Below are 20,658 nucleotides of genomic sequence, written 5' to 3'. Positions count from 1 at the left end.
CAAGTTATTTTAGTAATACAGTCATATAAGCAAACTGGGAGCTTCTTTTCAGCTACATAAAAACATATAAATATAACAGCGCATGAAGATAATCCGAATGCAGGATATCAACCATATTTATTCATCTATTCAAACTTTTTTATAGTTTGTGGTCATTCATATTTTTCTGGCCAATGAAAACTGCGCATTTTATAAACAACTAAAATGTCTGCCGCCGCGTGAACTGACATTCAGAAAACAGTTGAAATTGAATTTGGTGGTGTTAATAACAGGAGTTTTTTAAGTTTTGTAATAGTTTTATTGGTAATATAGTTCGAAATTCTAGAGGGTGAATATAAATCGTCAATAAAGTTCACATCAAGAACATTTTCATAAAACTTTTCTGGAAACTCATATGGTATGGAAATGGAGGTTGACGGAGCTGAGAATTTCAACAATCCTTCTGAAGGTGGGAAGTTCTCTAACTTGAAAGCGTTTGTGACTGCTGCGCGGGAGTTCGAAGCTACTCACAGCGAGTCTGCTGTGAATTTAATGACACGATACCTTGGTGTAAGTGGCCCTTCTTTGTTTACTTAGAACTGTATGTTATTAACCATTTTGTAAATTTTTTAAAATACCTTTTGGCTATTTACAAACATACCTTAATACACTATAGCAGTTTAAAATAATGTTAATTCTCCTTTACGTGGTTATATTCACAGTTAATAGCATCATCATGTGACTTATCAATATTTTCTCCGGGACGGTCAGAAGTGTGTGCATTCTTCAGTTCACTATGGCGTATAATGTGTGACGGTCGAGGCCCCCACTGGGCTGGGGTCGCCGTGCTAGCGAGGGCAGCTATAGAGCCTAGTGCTAGACATGCTCTTACTCATACTTATAAGTTAGTACCCATTGTGTGATTAATTTTAATAAATGTGAAAATAACTGTCTGTCTGGGTTTCTCGCTAAATCTAGAGGCTACTTTTTATTTTGGTGCGGGAAGTAGTTTGCTTAGGAGGCAAGCGGAACGGCAGGGAACAGCTAGTTTCTCAGATAAGTCTATTTGATAAAAGATTAGAGTTTTATTCTGTTTGTTAATTCATATAGATGGTTTCAAATAAATATTGAAGTTGTACTTATAGCAAACAATAACACATAAATATTTAATTTTCAGATTCATGCCAATTCTGGCTAGATTATTATCCGACTCAATATCAAATGACAAGAAAATTAAACTGCTTTCTGTTATGCAAGTAAGTATACTATTTATCACTCCCCCCATTTTAGTTTATTCCAGAATAAAAATGCTTTAAAAAAAAGTTTTGCATGCCAAAAGATAGAATAAATGCACAAAAACCTATAGCTTGTGTATGTAATTATACTCAATGCAGTTAGAAGTAATAATATTGTTTGCAGGAAATATCCTATGGTATCAAAATAAGTTGGCAAGAATCCTACCTCTCGAGCCTCATGAAGCAACTAACAGAATGGATCACCCAGCCAATGACGGAGCCACAACATCGTACCATTGGCCACAAATCTTTAACCGTGCTTGTTAATGTGTGTTATGGGAACCTGCCAGCTATATATGCGTTAATGAGGACTGTTGATACTAAGGATTTTGTTGTGCATCTTATTAGTTTGAAGGTAAGCCTACTTAAGCTCATGATTTTGTTTGATCATGCTACTCACATCATTAACTGGGGGACTTATTTGAAAGATTCTTATCTTTGTCAAGGAAGGCTACCATAACAAAGACAGCTTACCTTTATGTAATGCACTGAAATGCTCAATTGACAGTAATTATAGCTGCTTACAGTGTGTGTTTATCTCGCGCATATTATTAAAACCTTATAAGAGATCCTATGTTCAAGTTTTTTATAGTGCACTGTAAAATCACCTTTAAAATTATTAAATTAAAGTTATATGAGCCTTCCCGCAAGCATTTTTTCAGGCTCAAGCATATACAGGGTGGCCCATCCATAGGCGTCCAAAAGAAACATTTAGAAGCTCTATGCTATGGGGTATCCGAATCACCCCATGTATGTTCAGCGATTTTTTGTACTTTAGGAGCTAGAATTATTTTTATTTTTATTTTTTTTTCCATAATTTTCATTTCAACATTGTTTTTTCTATTTTATCTTTTTTTTCCTAACATTTACAGATGTTTTTTTTGTGTAATTAATCATCATTATCATCATCATTAATTAATCATCTAACACCTGAAAAAAAGCAGTTTGGCTAAACATTCTAGAACTTACATAAACTTTTATCTGAAGTTCAAAATTACTGTTGGAGTTCAGTAGCCAAAAATGTTAAGGGCTTAAAGAAATTAATAAGTGGTGCCAGAGATCTCTAAGCATTCTTAAAAACTGCTAAGAAAGAACCTGTGACAATAAATATCATTCATAAAAATCAGACTGATTCATGACTATGAATCAGATTTTTATGAGTTCTAGAATGTTAAGCCAAACTGCTTTTTTTCAGGTGTTAGCTACTATCATGATGATTAATTACACAAAAAAAAACATCTGTAAACGTTAGGAAAAAAAGATCTAAAAAACAATTTTGAAATGAAAATTATGGAAAAAAATTAAAAACAATTCTAGCTCATAAACTACAAAAAATCGCTGAACATACATGGGGGTGATTCGGATACCCCATAGCATAGAGCTACTAAATTTTTCTTTTGGACGCCTATGGATGGGCACCCTGTATATGTATTTTAACTCAACAATGCAAAAGTTTATTTCTAGTTTCTTATAAAAAATATCTCCGCTGCGTTCCTCTCAATATTCCCTGTGTTTTATACAAACTGTATATTCCAGGATGGTGGTTACGGTGGTGTAGAAGTATGTCGACTGCTGCTGTGTCTATCAGGAGCCACGCGAGGTGCGGCGGCCACTCGCCAGCCCGACGTGCACAGCTACCTCTGCTGTACCATGCGGACTTTTAATAAGGCTGTTAGGTATGTAGTGGTTGATATAATGTGGTTGTTGTTGAAAGTCAGGCTTGTTTGATATGGCTGAATGGAGATCTGTAGAGTTACCAATCAGGATTTGAAAAAAAGCTTTCACAAAAAGACATAAAACTTTCATAACATAGCTCTCGCAAAACTCAATGGCGGTCTGAAACTAACTTCCGAGCACTAACTAACAAGCCATACCCGTCCCTCATCTCCGTCACCCGCTGATACCTAAAAAATATGTTCTGCCTCGCACAATGTTCCCTTACAACTAAAAATTTTGCTAGAAAAGTAACTATATTTACTTGTTCTTTTATAATAATGGTTATTGTGTTTTAGTGAAGGAGACGCGACACAACTGCTGCACGCGTACACATTTGTCAACGACCTGTGTTCGGACAGCAATCTGCGCAGCTACGTGCTCACATACCCACATTTTGTTACCGCGCTCACTGAGGCTCTCAAGGTAAAGTTATAATTTCAATAAGTTTGCTGTTATAATAAGTCTTTCACAAATATGTATAAAATTTCAGTAGAACACTAGTGATAAGTTCACAATGAATAGTCTTTACTTTTTTAATCTTGTTCCATATGGCTTCGTAAAAGTTATCTTGTAAAAGTTTGTGTGTATATGTATGTTTGGTCCATTTTCATCTAAAGTTTACTGTATGGATTTTGGTGAAACTCGGAAATAATGTAGCGTGTAATATCAGAAAAATATATGGGCTACATTTTAAACCACGTCAGGGAAGTAGTTCCTGCGGTAGGCGGGTGAAATCAAAGCTGTATAAAGTTAGACTTTAGAATTTATTTTCAGTGTGTTTATAAATTACTTTTTATTGATGTTTCCAGGACGTAAAAGAGCTATGCAAGGCTGCCCCGGAAGACATGGGCGAGCCAGAGAACGCGACCGCCTGTCTGCGCAACGTGCTCAAGTTTCTTACTGTACTCATTAGCTTGGGTACGTATTTAATTAATTTAAATTGCAAAAAGTAATGCACTAGTAAATCTGACTGAAATGATTATGCTACTGACCTCCCTTGGTACAGTTCTCGCAAAACTCGATGGCGTTCCGCAGCTATATTCCGAGCACAAGTAAGCGCATGTGTCTTGTATAATCATCGGCACGAATCTTGAGCGCTGACCTTCACCTGCGCAGAAGTAATTTATTGGGTCCCTTTTGTGGTATGAAGAGAGGCGCGGGGGCGGGCTAAAGCGGTGATTGGCCCGCAGCGCATCGCGTCATAGCCGTCAGTCGGTATTGGTTCTTTGCTAATAAATCACTTCTGCGCAGGTGAAGGTCAGCGCTCAAGATTCGTGCCGATGATTCTACCCCTCATGTCTCCCACACAGAGATTCGCACACTATAGGCACCATACCGATAAATAATTTGCCGGCAACTATAGAATATTTCCTTTCTATAAAGTGGTACATTTCTATATTGTAGTTATTTCTGAATCGGTAGTACTTTTCTGTCTTGAACAACAATGTGTATAACAATGACTTTATTTTCAGATTTATATGCCTTGCGATGTCACCACTCTGCGCTAATCTTCTTGTGTATGAAGGCGAGTCGTATTTGTTTACCTGAAGCACTGGAACTCTTTGCTGCCATCGTCTCACAGTATAAAGGTAAGATAAGACATAATAAGTATGCTGCTGAGAAAATACCCCTTGTTAAGTACGAATTAAAATTAACTTCACAACAAAGTTCACAGATATCTTTGACACTCGTAAAATCTTTCTCTTTTAGATATTATGTATTTTATCGAGGAAAGCTTATAAGATAATTTTAATACTTTTTACCGGGGTGTACGGGATAGATCCCACGGCGGATAGAATCATGTCCAAATACTACTAGTTCTGTGATAAAGACTGTCTTATTTATCTATTCTATAGCGTGCACAATTTTTACCTTATTTTAATTAAGTCACAGAAGTAATACATTAGTCCTTATAAATGCTATAACATATATTTTTCAGATGAAGGTCGTCTACCACAAGAGCTGATCACCGTAATCAGCGACGGGTTACCCGGCTTGCTGGTACCTCCTGCCTTAGAACCCGGCAAGGCTGGACTTCAGTGGGTAAGATTATATTCAGTGATAGTAAAATATAATGATGTAATTATAATACAAATTTTATTTATTTGGGAAGGTAATGTATTTGGGATGCCAATAGTTATAACACTATGTATAGGAAAAAAATCGATACATGCAAAAACTTACAAGATAATAGGCATGATGACAGTAATCAAAAATCATTAAAATAATATATTTATTAAATTAAACTTGAAGCTTGGAATATAAAACGCGCATTGTTTTCTTTAGTAATAATGTGATTAAATATGATAATATATAATAATAAAATAATGTATAATATATAATTATATTAAATATATATTATATATTATTATATATTATATATATAATAATATAATATGTATTTTTATAAAATAAAATTACGAAATAAGGCAATCCGCCATGATATCTTGAACACCAATCAGAGCTCGTGACGTCATTTCTCAAAACAACTCGCGCGAAAGCGCGCGAACGTCACATTTCGTTATTGTGAACTTCCACTGCGATCTTTGTTTTTATTTAATTAATTGTGTATAACACGAGTTATGGAGCCCGGATTTATCAAGGCAAACAGCGCTAATTTGCCTAGAATTGATATCATAATGCTGGGAGAGTTTTTGGCATCAAATAAAGATTTTTGTTCAGCTGAATTTAGAAATGTTAAAACTTCCATGTAAGTATACTAGTTTAATTTAAAAAAACTTCCATGTAAGTGTATTAGTTTAATTAAAAAAACTTCTATGTTAGAATCTATAGTTCGGCCATTCAGAGAATGCGTTCCTGACACGTCGCGATTGAACTGACGACGTAACTACATTCATTGATTATTGATATAATAATGTTGTTTTAATGCTCCTCAATTGTTAAAACGGTAAACAACCAGCAAAAATATTTTTATCGTAACTGCAACGCCATTGCAAAGTTACGTCGTCAGTTCAATCGCGACGTGTCAGGAACGCATTCTCTGAATGGCCGAACTATAGAGAACTATGTAATAACTTACATCAAAGTGATCTTCACAAAAATAAAGTTGTACCCTGGGCAATATTGCTTTTGAATCTCGCCTTGCAAGTTTAAGCCACTTGTTTCGTATTTTTTTATTGTGAGGAACGTACACAAATAACTTATCAGGAGTTGTTTTGGATGTGTTCTTACACTGGGGGACCCCACAACACCTATGCACTTTCGAATTCATATTTAATAACACAAAAAACTTAATTATTGCACGAGCGTTGTTTACTTGCGTCTTGTAATTTCAGTCGTGACGTCACAAGTGACGACATGACACTGACAAGCGTTTTCGCGCCGGATTCAAAGTGGACAGAGAAAAATGCAATTATTTGATAAAAAAACTTCGCATTTTCTTAAAATTAATAATTTTTCATATAAAATAGACGTATACCTACATCATACTAAGGTATTTAAAAATTTGTCATCATGCCTATTGCTTAACCGAATATAGGCAAACACCACATGTCAATTTGATGCCAAAAATACTGTATTTTGAAATTAGCAGCGAATTGATCGAGAAAAAAGAACACAAACGGCGCGTATTGTGATGGGGTTTCTGTCTCTGAGGTCGTAACCACCGTTAGCTTGGACCCCTATTTTTAAAATTTTAATTTACTTATAATTAATATCACTAAAGTTATAACCAATTATTGTTAAAGTTGCAAGTGGTGGGCGCGTTGTGCGAGTCCGCGGAGACGCAGGAGCGCGTCATGCAGGAGGTCACGCCCGACGCCTTCGAGGACACGCTGTATAGTGTGCTGCAATACACCTCACAGGTATATACCTATATACATATGTTTGATTATATAGAGGCAGGCTAAAATAGTACAATATCTATACGTACTAACTACAGTAAGTCTGCCTCGTTGGTCTAGTTGTCGCATAACGCACATGCGTCTCGGGTTCATCATTCACAAAGCAGCCCGGAGTCTGGAAGTTGGTATTGACACCCGTGCATCGGCGAGCACCCTAATGTCGGTCCTGTGCCTGATCTCTCTGTCGTTTGTGTAATGTGGTCGTATCGGATTGCCGTCTCATCACGCTATAAGAGTGAAGGAATATATAGTGAGTGCACTTGTGTCTGCGCAAATGCTTGTGCACTATAATATGTTCTGCGTTACTAGATCTTCGTAGAGGAAGCAGCCGTAGTGGCCAAAATTGGCCCGGAACGCAATTATTTTTATACAATAATGAACTGATGGTAAACTTGTTATTCACACTTAGCAATACATATATTTTAAAGATGAATTAAACCATTAATTTGACAGAACGGCGTGGTAGGCGCGGAGGCGTCGCAGGCGGCGGTGGTGGTGGGCTGCCGCGTGGCGCTGACGCTGGCGCCGCTCGACTGGCACTGGGAGGCGGCGCTGGCCAGGATGCTGGCACATCATCAGGTATCACCATATATTTGGATTAAAAGCTCTAGCTTTAGTCAGTCATGTGGATTAAAAAAGTTTTTCATTAATTCTTTGAAAGGCTCCGAAACTACTGACCAATTCACAAAACTATTTCATAACAGGAAAGTTACATTATCCCCAAGTAACATAAGTTATATTTTGTTCAGGTACAGGTAGAAGTTCTCATGGGATGTGGATGAAACCGTGGGAACCAGCTAGATAATGTTATAATGTACCTATTGTTTTTGACGTGTTAAGGAACTGCTGGTCCAATTTGAATTTAACATACCATAACATGATATATAAAGGTTGTCTGTAAGAGATCGCTTTTAGCGATAAGACCGCCCATTGTGTCACCGACTTCAAAATTTTTGTTTGTTCTTGTTGTTTTTTTTAATTGGTGTGCATAATAAAGAATATATCTATCTATCTATCTATCTATATCTACCTTCCTAAATAATGAGTTATTTTCACAGTGAGTCTTAATAATTTTATGCATTATTTTATACAAATTGTCTTCTTTTTAGGTTCGAAAGCTGTTATGCGTGGGTCTAACAAGCAGTAACGGTCCTCGCAGACGACAGATATTACAACTCGTCAAACATCACTACTTCCCTTCTGATCAGATGAGTCAGGTAAGACAACGTTATTTTTGTTGCAAAATTGATCAATCTAACTCAGTGGTTCCCAAACTTATTTTGTCTAATGCCCACTTTGAGAATGAATATTTTTTTAGCGCCCCCATATTTTAGGGTTCCTTATCCAAGGAGTAAAACGGTGAATAGGACTGTATGTTAAATTTAATAAAAATGCTTCGTGAAAAGTTATAAGTGTTGTATTCCGAAAAGGCTTATTTTGACAGCGAAAATTAAAAAAAAAGATAAAACAAAACACAGACACAAAGAGGTTCCCACTTTACAGGTTTTAGTGTTTTCCATTAAAAAAGGTTCAACATTCTGGGTATCCCGAACATCCCCCCGGGCGTTGAGAGCTTTACTCTCAACCAGAATCTTCCGAGTGAGCTATAGGTAAGGGGCATATCTTGCTGAAAGCCCGACGAACCACATCACCGCTTGAAATCATGATGTCCGCGACACGACTAATGCCATTATGTCCAGGGAACACCTCTGTGACTCGGCCCAGGCGCCACTTTAAAGGAGGTACCCTGTCCTCCTTAATGAGCACAAGAGTTCCTTTTTCTAATGGCTTTGTGCAGGATCGCCATTTCGTTCGTTGCTGGAGCGACACATATTCATCACACCATCGTGACCAGAAGTGCTGACGAAGTTGCTCTATACGCTGATATCGGGTTAACTGAGTCAACGATCGGTCCTCGAAGTTTGAAGATGGAAGTGATGTCAGCGGTCGTCCAATTAAAAAATGTCCAGGCGTAAGCGGCGACAAGTCGTTAGGGTTCGAAGAGAGTGGTGTGAGTGGGCGAGAGTTTAGTATAGCTTCGATCTGGACTAATACAGTGTTCGACTCCTCATATGCTAGATTACAATTGCCCAGTACTCTTTTTAAATGATACCTAACAGATTTTATACCGGCCTCCGAAAGACCTCCAAAGTGCCGGGAATAAGGAGGGATAAAATGAAAGTTAATGTCTCCATTTGATAACTCACCGGATAACGAATCGCAACCACCCTTTAAAAACTTACCACGTTCGTGATAAGCACCAACAAACGAGGTCCCAGTATCAGAGTATGTTTAGGTTTTCCCTTCGCGAAACAAACCTACGTAAAACTGATAAAAAATTGCTGCTTGTTAAATCACCTGCCAACTCTATGTGTACAGCCTTAGTCGCAAAGCACACGAAAAGAACAATGTACACTTTAGTAAGACGACATCCACGTCCCTGCCTAGTGGCTGACATAATAGGTCCAGCATAATCTACGCCTACTGTTTCAAAGGGGTAACCTCCCGGAATCAAGCGCTTTTGTGGCAAGTTACCCATCAGAGGAGCAATTACCTGTCCCTTTGTACGACAGCAAGCAATACATTTCTTGTAAATTGATTTAGCTAATCGTCTACCACCAATTGGCCAGAAATTCTCTCTTATGGACGCGAGTAAGAGCTGCGGTCCAGCATGCATAATTTTTTTGTGCATAAAATCAAATAATAATCGTGTAACGACATGAGTGGACTGTAATAATAATGGATGCTTTTTATCGAAAGCAAAGTGAGAATTATCAAGACGACCTCCAACACGAATTAAATTTTGGTCGTCTAAAAACACATTAAACTTATTTAAGGGACTCTTTTTGGGTAGTTCCTTTTTATTCAATAACAGTGCGTATTCGGGGAATGATTCCTTTTGTGAAATTCGTATAATAACATGTAAAGCCTGTTTTAACTCATGAGTGGTAAGAAATAGATGTTTAGATAATTCCTCTTTTTTACAACGACTTATAAATCTCAATACGTAAGCAACCGACCATTTGAGTGTAGTGAAATTTGAAAATCTATCAAAGTCTATAAAAAATGGTCGAGAATTTTTATTTGTAACGAGTAGAGAAACTTCGGACCTAATTTCGGGAAGTTTTTTCGTTGCAACTGTTGGATTATCAGGCCATTTAGAGACATCATATCGTAAAAATTACACCACACACAGGGCCTGACCACCATGAATCTAAGGATTGTAAAGAAGTTACATCTGTTCCACATAATATAATATGGTCAGCTGGATTTCAGTCTGTGGGGACATGCCTCCAAGAACAAACCGCAGATTTGTCCAATATCTCAGCGACACGGTTACGTACATAAGGTTGTAACTTTATTGGCAACATTTTAATCCAACCTAAAACAATCGTTGAGTCAGTCCAAAAGTCACATAGTACGATCCGTGGAACTCTCAATGCATTTAATAATGGTAAGTCGCGTAAGATCTTGGACCAAATTCTGGATGTCAGACGGCAGCTCATCGTCCCATCCCAATTTAAATACCCAAAGCTTTTGCATGAGGGTTTTTATGACAATAATGCAAGGAGCTAATAGACCCAGTGAATCAAAAATTTGAGCAATTGTAAAAAATGTCCCACGCTTCGTCATGACTTTATAATGTCGGGACACCTTTAATAATGTCGGGAAGTAAGACGTCAGTCTCAGTAAGCCAGCTCAAACCTAACATTTTACAAGGTTCTATTGAACCAATAATCAAACTAAATATATATATATGATCGGGTAATACTTGAGGAGTATTTGATTTCCATTTATGTAATGGCACACCAGCTGAAGCCAGGTCCTTCAGTAGTTAAAGTACTTTCACAGACAAGGCCATGATGAGCTATTAAATATGCAACCTTCTGTGGATCAGGTGCACATAAAGACATATGGTTAAACTCTAAATACTCTTTCATAAAATCACAATAACGAATGTTAAATGATGTCTGACTCTGAACGCTACGCTCTAATTAAAGCAAACACTGCTTAGATTTATGTTCAGAGTGACCTAAGTTATAATGTGATTGTTTTAACGTTAATCTAACACAAAAATGGCCATCTTTCAGACACGTAGTGTTTCTAATAAGGTGCTCTTCACACATTTTTTCTTCTAGATATTGTACTGATGACTGATGGCTAACTTCCTCAAGCTGCCTAAAACGCATTAAACGGTATTGGATGTCATCGGTACTTGAGTCATTCTGTAAAACATTAGCTTCAGAATGATGAATATTCGTAAAATTACAAATTAATGAGGGTGAACGCGATACTTGACCACTATTAACCATAGGGCCTGAAACTATCCAACCTAGTCTAGTCTCAAATAGTATCGGTTTACCTATACCGAGGTTTATCTTATCTGTACCCAAGATGTCCCAGAAAACATCTGCACCTATAATTAAGTCCACGGAGGATGGTGCATAAAAATGAGGATCAGCTAGACATAAATCACTCGGAATATTTATGTCATTAAGATTAAGTTGACGACAAGGCACTTCTTCAGTGATAGAAGGTAAGATGTAACAATTAATATTTACAGAAAAGTTTTCATTCAATGATTTTATCGGAACGCAACACATTTTACTTATTAATGAGTTGGAATTATTTATGCCAATTAATGTCTCGCTAACCTTAATAGTTTGCAAACTTAATGAATTACAGAATTTCTCTGTGATAAGGCAGCACGTACTACCACTGTCAAGAACAGCACGACCAAGATGTTCGCGGTTACTGCTATCATAAAGTTTTAACAAAGAAGTGGCCAAAAGAACTTCTCCTTTATTTCGTACATTCGCCGTGACTTGTGCCGACAATGTTACGTTGTTATTAGGCAATGGCTTCGCAACTTCACTGCTGTTATTGCACCTAACTTAACTTTAACAAACCTACCTTTAAATTCTTCCCACTCTCGAAAGGTTTTAGCATCCAATTTGGTTGATACCATGTGAATCAACAGTGTGTCCCAATGATCTGTTGGCTCTCCTAACGATTCCAATGAACGCAAATTCTTATTTACAGAATCAATGACACGTTTTAACGCTACTGATGATTCTTTTTTAACCAACTCGAGGTTGAACAATGCTGCCACATGGTTGTGTATTAAGACCCGCTTGTTGTCATAGCGTTCGCATAATATCTTCCATGCCACAGAATAGTTGTTGGCGGAAAACTCAATGGATTGGATCACAACAGCAGCTGATCCCTCGAGACACGCTTTAAGATAATGAAACTTGTTAACGTCATCAATATCATCATTACAATGTATCAAGCTAGAGAATGTGTCATGGAACTCCAACCATTTCTCATAGGAACCACTAAACTTAGGCAGTTGTATGGTAGGTAATTTAACAAGCCTGCGATTACGCGTTTGTGCTGAACTATAATCACTTTCCAAAGGTTCATTCTTAGTTGGTTTCAAGTTACGTGTAAGTAAGTCTTGAGCCTTTGCAAAGATCTTATAATACTTAGATTCAAACTCGTTACGCTCCGGTAATTGGCTATTGACATCATCAGCTAAACACTCCAATTTTAACTGAACCTCGTCAAATTGTGAAAATAAATTTTCCATCTTACCCAAACGTAGTTGCAATTCGCACACCTGTGACGCATCCAATGACTCATCCAACTCGTTGACATAATTGGTAAATGCTGTCAACCGACCCTTGCAACTCGCGCGTTTTCTGACTGACTCCTTGTCGGTCATTTTGGAGACCGGTATTAATTACACTGTAATGTTAAATAAGTTAATACCAATTCGTAATGTCTCACAAACTTAAAAATAAGACTTGCAAATAATAATAAGGGAATACAACAAGTTAAAGTATACAAATAAGAGTACCTACCTAATAGACTGCCTGATACTAACTTACATTAGTGAAAACTTAACAGAAAACCTAAAATAACCCTTAAAGATGTATTACAATAATCACTATGTATATAACACACCTAGTTTCTGCTTAGTTTAACACTGAAGCTAGTTAACTGCAGATAAGTTATTTATCTGGTTACAACAGCCTAAATAAATAAATAGGTAGTACTAACCTTAACAATTTTCACTTAGCTGAAATACCTATTACCTTACCTATATTTAGAGCACTGGGTACCTTTGCCTACAATGAATAAGATTATCAATGTTATCAATGAACACCACTGTATGCATATCCACGTCCAGTTTCTCCAAATTATATAGATTTCCACGTAGGCCGTAATTAGTTCTTCTTATTTTATCCGATCGCAAGGACCAATGAATAGGACTGTATGTTAAATTTAATAAAAATGCTTCGTGAAAAGTTATAAGTGTTGTATTCCGCAAAGGCTTATTTTGACAGCGAAAATTCAAAAAAACAACAAAGAGGTTCCCACTTTACAGGTTTTAGTGTTTTCCATTAAAAAAGGTTCAACGTTCTGGGTATCCCGAACAAACGGGACCCTATTGTTTTCGCTCCTCTGTCCCTCCGTGCGTCGGTCCGTCTGTCACCAGGCGGTATCTCATGAACCGTGATAGTTAGAGAGTTAAAATTTTCACTCATAAGATTTTTTTCGACAAAAAAATTATTGCAGTTATAAAAGTGATATGATTTGAACTTGAAAGATTATTTAAAAATAAATCAATGGTATCAAGTTAGACATTTACTACTACTGTGTAATTTAACCGGATTTGAAAGAATTTTCAAGTCAGTTTATATTTATTTTATTTTATATTTTTGGACTTATTTCCTTTTTTCAAATAAAAGAAGAATGATTAAAATGGGTTGACGCAATTTAAAATTACCACGGAAAATCCGACATACACAAAAATTATATGGTTTTTACGTTTTAGTAGCCTAGTTCGCCGAGAGATGTCGATGTACTTTGGACTACTTAGTTCTGTTAAGATTTTCCGAGATAAAAGAGTCGGGATAGTCATGAGCTATAATCTGAATCTACGGAACATTGATCGTGGTTCGACATGCTCTTGGCCGATTTTTCCTATAAAAAATCGGTCATCGATAAGACATGGGCAGGCGACCTAATTTAGTATTTCCGTCATCTCAAAACCAACATCTCTCATCCAACTTTCCTTTCTCCCAGGTGTTCGGCGAGTCAGTACAAGGCACAGTGGACAGCACCGCCGAGTTGTCCAGCAACAGCACTGGTGGTGCCTGCGCGGAGTCGGCGTGGTGCGCGGCGCGGCTGGCGCCCGCACAGGAGCACGCCGTCGATGCGCTGGTGGCCGAGCTCAGGGACAAGCTGTCGCATGGGAAGGTATATATACACAAGAGAATACTCAAACTCGCACAAGGTATACATACGACAAAACTGTTCATTACAATACAACACAACAAAATACTGCATGTTTGAAACGTTGATATCACAGGATAACCACTGTGGATGTGTTAATAACCTCAAGATAAATCGTTATATAGGAAAGTGGAAAGTAATCATGTCCTCATCTCCCGAGCCTTTTCCCAACTATGTTGGGGTCGGGTTCCAGTCTAACCGGATGCAGTTGAGTAGCAGTGCTTCAAAAGGAGTTCCATAATCCAATTACTCGAGCAACCCAATCCCCCTAAATATGTATATTAAAATCACACATGAACTACTTTTTATATATTTATGCAATTTTTTTTAGTTTAACAATAAAATAGCACCTAATAATTGCATTTTAAAATTTTCAATAAATTATATAGGTATTATTAGAAATTCACATAGGTATTCCAAAAAAACGCAAATAGACAATACTTGACTTGACTTGACAATACTATAGACAATATTTTTGCAAATGAAGTAAATTAATATTTAAAAATCTTCACCTTGTTTTTATTCATTCTACCAAAGATTTATCAGAAGCCATTGAACAATTACCTATTGTGTTTTCATTCAGATATCGGACATCGCGACATCAAGCGTGATGGAGTTATACGGATACAAGATGACATGTTTGGAGCAGAGGCTGCACTCACATTCTGTAGCATTACAGGTAAACATCAGCTTTTTGTTTAATCAGAAACTAGATTGTTCTGGTTAACACTATGGTTCTTTAATTTATTGTTGCAAAAGTAAATTAGCATCAATGAATGATATCAAGTAAAGTCCAAAATAAAACGTTGTTAAGACTGGTTGTCAGACTTTATTCAAATAACAGCCGGGACACCCCATTACTTATTTTTATTTATTGAGAAATAACTATTGGACAGGGACAATTACCGGGCTGCATGAAAAAATACTTCAAACATTTTATCACTGTCAATTGTTTAAATATATTGTAATATTAAAAGTATTCATTACATTTCAGGGAGCGAGCGAGCACATGGCATCGTTACAGCACGCGCTAGCAATGTTACAGGCGACGAACTCCTCACAACAAGATGTGTTGTACACCACACAGATGCAGAATGAAAGGTAACTTACATTATTATAAAAGTTAGATGTAAGTAGAAGTGTGTAGCTGCGGTCTTATGAGAACAACTTCGCGGACATGGATAAAAAACTTCGATAAATGAGTCATCTAACACAGCAATAATTATAATTACTCAAATCTGACCAGTAATTTTGCGCGTTCTAGATAATGAAGGAACTCTGGCTTTGTTATAAATGGTATTCATTCAATTGACGTGTACAAGGCACTAGTGATGCCTGTGCTTATGTACGGCGCAGAAACTTGGTGCCTGTACAAGTCAGATATTAAAAAACTCGACACATTCCATCTCAGGTGTCTGAGGTCCATCCTTAGAATTAAGTGGCAGGATCGCATTCCCAACACAGAGGTGCTCCGACGGTCCAATATGTATGGAATGGAGACGTTGCTAATGCAGCGACAACTCAGGTGGTGTGGACACGTCCTTCGAATGGACAACCACCGTCTACCTAAAGCGGTCTTTTACTCAGAGATGGCTGAAGGTAAACGGAAGCGAGGAGGACAATATCTACGCTACAAGGACGTGTTCAAAAGACATCTGAAGGCCTGCGGTATTGACCCTAATGATTGGGAGAGGCTCGCTTCAAACAGGTCATCTTGGCGCAAAAAGACTCGAGGCTTTAGACGAAAAGCGCCAATTACAAAAAGAGAGACCTAAGCCTTCATACACCTGCACTCTCAATGCTGCGGGTCAGTTGTACTGCAGTGCTTGCGATCGAGTCTTCAAATCAAAGCTCGGCTTAGCCAGTCACATCAGGGCTCACGCTAGGAGGTGAATTTGTCATGGGTCGCCGTTATCGAAATCGATAAGGAGGACTATATTCATTCAACATATTTTAAATTGCAGAACAATTAACAAAAAAATATCGTAATGAATAAAAAAACAACTTTTATTACTGCACACCTCATTGGTTTTATAGCGTGAATATAAAACATACTTAGCTAATATTGAACACATTCAAATTTCATACTATAGACAGCTTTTCCATTCATACATAAGAATTATTGCAAACTACAGTAATTAAATCAGATTGCTACATCATTACGTAAAAGGTGAATGACCGCGAAATAACTGGGTTATCTACTTTTACTATAAATAAACTTAGATTGTGTACCTAAACGCTAAATTCAACCATTACATTGTAAGCATCGGTGGTTCAGTGGTAGAATGCTCGCCTGCCACGCGGGCGGCCCGGGTTCGATTCCCGGCCGATGCAAGATCTTTTTGTTGTTTGAATGATTATTTTATGTGTTCTTTTGCATTATATTTTAATTTTATTCTGTAATTTTATAATTTACCTATCTTTTTGTATTTTTTTTAATTGTTATGATAAAAATCGTGTTTTTTAGTTACAAACATCTGGTTACAGTAGACAACATACATATTGTACTAATGTTTTTTTTTTTTAAACCGTCTGTTTTTTTATCGTTCAATCTAATTATTTCCATAGACACAAGAAAACGATAGAAGACCTTCACAAACAGTTGGAAGACGCAGAGACGACACTGCGCGGCTTCCGAGCGAAGTTAGCCGCTGAGAAACTCGACAAGGAGAACCAGAAGGAAAATCTACATAAGGAATTCCGCGCGCAAATGGCTGTATGTAGCAATTCTCATTTAAATATATTGTATTCAGAATCAATTATTAACAGATTTCGAAAAAAAGAGGAGGTTCTCATTTTGTCGGAATCTTTTATTATTTTATAACCAATATTTCTGTTGATTTGCTTATATTATTTTGAAATTAGTATAGAAGTAATGTATGTAGTTTGTGACATTTTATCTGTAGTAAGCAAATAAACAGACAATAGATTGGTTTAAGAAATCCGATGTATGAGAAAAAGGTTTATTTAATAATATGTAGTACAATATCATAGCAATACTGGTAAACATACATATTTCATACAATATTTATATGCTAGAATGTGTTAAAGTTTTTACTTATTTATTATATGTTAACTTGTGAGCTTGAAATACAACATTAAATATTGTTAATTTTAATGCTATTTTTAATGTATTCAGTGTTCACATACTTTTTCTACATTTTGCAGAGCTTAGAGAGTGAAATGAAAGTCCGCGAGAGAGAGTTCGAGGAGCGCCAGAAAGCGATCGAAGCTGAAACTAGGGCGATACAGAAGAAATTAGACCAACAGGTGAGTCATTTCACGAAATATACTACAGCCAAGCCTAATCAAACTAACCTTATTTAATATAGATATTTGTAAAAAAATAGGCACACGATTTATAACTCACGAACTAAAACAGTTTTGTCTGTACCTAAGTATCGTTACTGCTAACTTTACTTTGAGGTTCGCTAGTCACATTGAACCTTGTATGCTCTTATATAATTTTTGCGAGTGATTAATTAGGCCTTCCAAAAGACAGCATTTATTGATTCTAGAGCAATTCGATAACTGAATAAAATATTTCTCCAAACCAAACAGACATGTGTTGCTGGGGAATTTCTTACGCTACTTCTTCTCTAGGATAGAAACACACATAAAAAGTGGTGAAGGGTGGGCGTTTTGGGGACTCTCTTTGAATATTCTTTTGACATTCAAAAGTGCTGCTTTTCAGCCTACTTTGATTAAATGATTTTGTATTGTAAACTTATTTTGTTTGCAGACAAGTAAAAACAGCGAGTTAGCAGGCGTTTTAATAAAGTTCGAGGAGCGCGTGAAGCAACGCGACAAGAAGTTGGAGGACGCCGCCGCCAGCGACGCCACGCTGCGCCGGGAGCTCGAACAGAGAGACACGGTAATAACATATTATTATAATTAATAAAACCTATTAATACTACCATCATATACCTTATATTATAAACGTAAAATAGACTGGTATATTATGAACACAAAATATATGGTATGTATGTTTGTCACCCTTCCACGCACAAATTAGTTCATTAATATTGGTGATAACTAACTGGCAGTAATCATCTGCCTAGCTATTTCCTAACTTTGTTGGGTTCCGCCTCCAGTCTCATCGGATGCTCTTGTTTATTTATTTTATGTCTGGCCTCCTTCATCGTGCTACCTGATCAATCCGATAGCCTTTAGTTAGGCTACCCGTCCTCCGTAGCGACTGCCAAAGATGTTGGACCCACCAATTTAAGCCTTAGGCCCGAGTCACACCGGCCAATGGCGGTGAATTCCGGTGTGACTCGGGCCATCAGAAACACGAAGAAACTCGACTAAAATTCCACCTATCCACGTAGCATCCTCGCCAAGTGTTGCTTATCCTTATTATCGAAGAACCCGTAAGGCTGTTACTAAGCCAACTTCTTGTATAGTTATGATTATGAATAAATATTTTACCAACTGTATCCCTCCACAGACAATAAAACAGTTAGAGAAGACAGTCCTGGAGCGTGAGAATCGTCTGTACCAGCTGACCACGCAGCTCGAGGAGATGAAGCGCGTGCAGGAGATGGTCGCCAAGCTCATGAGCAAGAGTGCCTCCACCAGCATGGCCAGCTAGCACTACCAGTAAGTTATATCGGGTGTGTCGTTCATAATCACATTAAATGAAATGCGTTAATATACTGGTTAATATATGTCGATTAACACAAACAAAAAAGAAAAATACGTAAAACTAAAAAAAAGATTTTTTCAAACAAAGTAAATAGAATAAAAATGTGCGAAAATTAGAACACCATATAAAAGTCAGTCATTACAAACAACTGAAATTCTCCCTTGAAAACTGACAGCTGTCAACTGATCAAATCATTCGATTGTCCTAACTTTATCTCTGCTTTACACATGATGTTGTAAATTATGAAAACTAAAAATGAATCCTGTGGCCAAACCACTGAATGGATTAGGTTTTTTTTTTCACAATTCGCCATAGAGTATCATAAAGTACCTATATGTGATAGAATTTAATGTGATTAGGTACGAAACACCCGATATATTTAAAAACTTTCACAAAGCAGCCCGGAGCCTGGAAGTTGGTGATTGATACACCCGTGCATCGGAGCGCATGTAATTGTCGGTCCTGCGCCTGATCTCTCTCCGGTCGTGTCGGATTGCCGTCCCATCGGGTTATGAGAGTGAAGGAATAGTGAGTGCACTTGTGTTTGCGCAAATGCTTGTGCACTATAATATATCCTGGTCCTGTCCCGGTTGGCTGATCACGTGGCACAGCCGCCGTGACCGAAAAGGCCTTGGATGCCATTAAATTTTGGATAAGAAAACAAAAAATATACACAAATATATTTTGTTTTCTTACTCAAAATTTTGAACAAAAAGTTTTACAATTGGGCCCCAAATTAAGCAAACCTGTGTTTTGAGCACCAATTTGGTATACAATATGGCTACATGAAGTCTCTGGTTAGATTGAATTTATTTTATTTGAAGTATGTAATCTCGGGTCATAGTTGATTCATTCAATTTAAACAAAGAACATGAATTTCTATCTAAGACTGAATTTTTTTTCAGTAAAAATCTTTCAGCGCGTTCAAACAAGGAAACTTTAGCTTTTTACAGCATAGATAAAATATATTTTCTCATTTGCAGATCAGTAATCAACGGGACCACGGATCTCAATGGACACAACTAGACAATATATTTTATACTGTAATATTCCCATCATGATAGATTTTAATATTATTTTACAAGTATTTTTCATATTGATTATATGAATGGGCTGGACATGGAATGCGAACAAATTGATAATGTTTATTGTATAGTTTATTTTAGTGTCGGACTAATAAAATTATTGATATTCAACTGGGTTTTTATTTACACTATTCTATTCCGCCGGTTTAAAAGTAGCCTTCCTCGATAAAAGAGCTAATGCGTCCTCGATAGAAAAAACTTTTTTCATATCGAATCGGTAGGTAGGTAAGTAGTTACTGAGATTAGGCCCTCCAGTAAACAAACCATAATAACATTTCCTTAATTTTCCTTTTACCAAGTAAAGAATAGATGAGCGAACCCCTTTTCAAGTAAAATGATGGTAATGGAAAAATAAATGACATACCTATGATGAAACTTATTCAACCTACGCTACGGTGGATTTCCATAAGCGATCTATCCATTACGGATTTGCGATTACAGCATGAATGTTGATATTAACTCCATATAAAATGTGTCAATACAAACTTTAATATCTAATCGTAAAAGAACAGAGAGATCCGTTATAGGAATCCGCAGCCAGATATCGAAAAGTATCAACATATCAGGTCAATATGGTAAGTATCTACATAAATTCATAACACATACAGACGACACAGCTTCTGACCTCCATACAACCCCTTTACCGTCCCACAAACAAGTAGGTACGAACAACCACTTATCTGAACATGTTTAGAAATAAAGTAAATAGCGCGCATAGACATAATATTAGTAAACAGGACTGCGCATATAAACCCAAAAAACGAGCC

The 20,658-nt window shown here is 37.0% G+C and overlaps 1 protein-coding gene and 1 non-coding gene across 2 annotated transcripts; both read left to right on the top strand.

Annotated features, from left to right (window-relative positions):
- Positions 1 to 204: 204 nt before the first annotated feature.
- Positions 205 to 20,002, top strand: LOC124641564. The gene is made up of 20 exons (XM_047179665.1): positions 205 to 549; positions 702 to 883; positions 1,157 to 1,235; positions 1,399 to 1,629; positions 2,811 to 2,950; positions 3,287 to 3,413; positions 3,800 to 3,908; positions 4,463 to 4,579; positions 4,930 to 5,033; positions 6,698 to 6,814; positions 7,307 to 7,432; positions 7,963 to 8,070; positions 13,949 to 14,122; positions 14,742 to 14,837; positions 15,153 to 15,259; positions 16,727 to 16,874; positions 17,327 to 17,428; positions 17,901 to 18,032; positions 18,609 to 18,760; positions 19,790 to 20,002. Exons 1-19 carry the CDS (start codon positions 400 to 402, stop codon positions 18,750 to 18,752), a joined length of 2,493 nt encoding a protein of 830 aa, XP_047035621.1. The 5' UTR covers positions 205 to 399; the 3' UTR covers positions 18,753 to 18,760; positions 19,790 to 20,002.
- Positions 16,422 to 16,492, top strand: Trnag-gcc. The gene has a single exon. It is a non-coding gene; the product is annotated as a tRNA-Gly (tRNA).
- Positions 20,003 to 20,658: the final 656 nt, after the last annotated feature.

The sequence above is a fragment of the Helicoverpa zea genome, chromosome 22 (genome assembly GCF_022581195.2).
Source record: "Helicoverpa zea isolate HzStark_Cry1AcR chromosome 22, ilHelZeax1.1, whole genome shotgun sequence".
Classification (NCBI taxonomy): Eukaryota; Metazoa; Arthropoda; class Insecta; order Lepidoptera; family Noctuidae; genus Helicoverpa; species Helicoverpa zea.
This window is presented reverse-complemented; position numbering and strand designations above follow the sequence as displayed.

Excerpts from the sequence above, each read along its gene's own strand:
- LOC124641564 (XM_047179665.1), top strand. The coding sequence starts at position 400 with ATGGAAATGGAGGTTGACGGAGCTGAGAATTTCAACAATCCTTCTGAA. Across the intron at positions 4,580-4,929 it reads CATCGTCTCACAGTATAAAG|ATGAAGGTCGTCTACCACAA; the intron begins GTAAGATAAGAC and ends TATATTTTTCAG. Across the intron at positions 17,429-17,900 it reads AGAAGAAATTAGACCAACAG|ACAAGTAAAAACAGCGAGTT; the intron begins GTGAGTCATTTC and ends TTTTGTTTGCAG.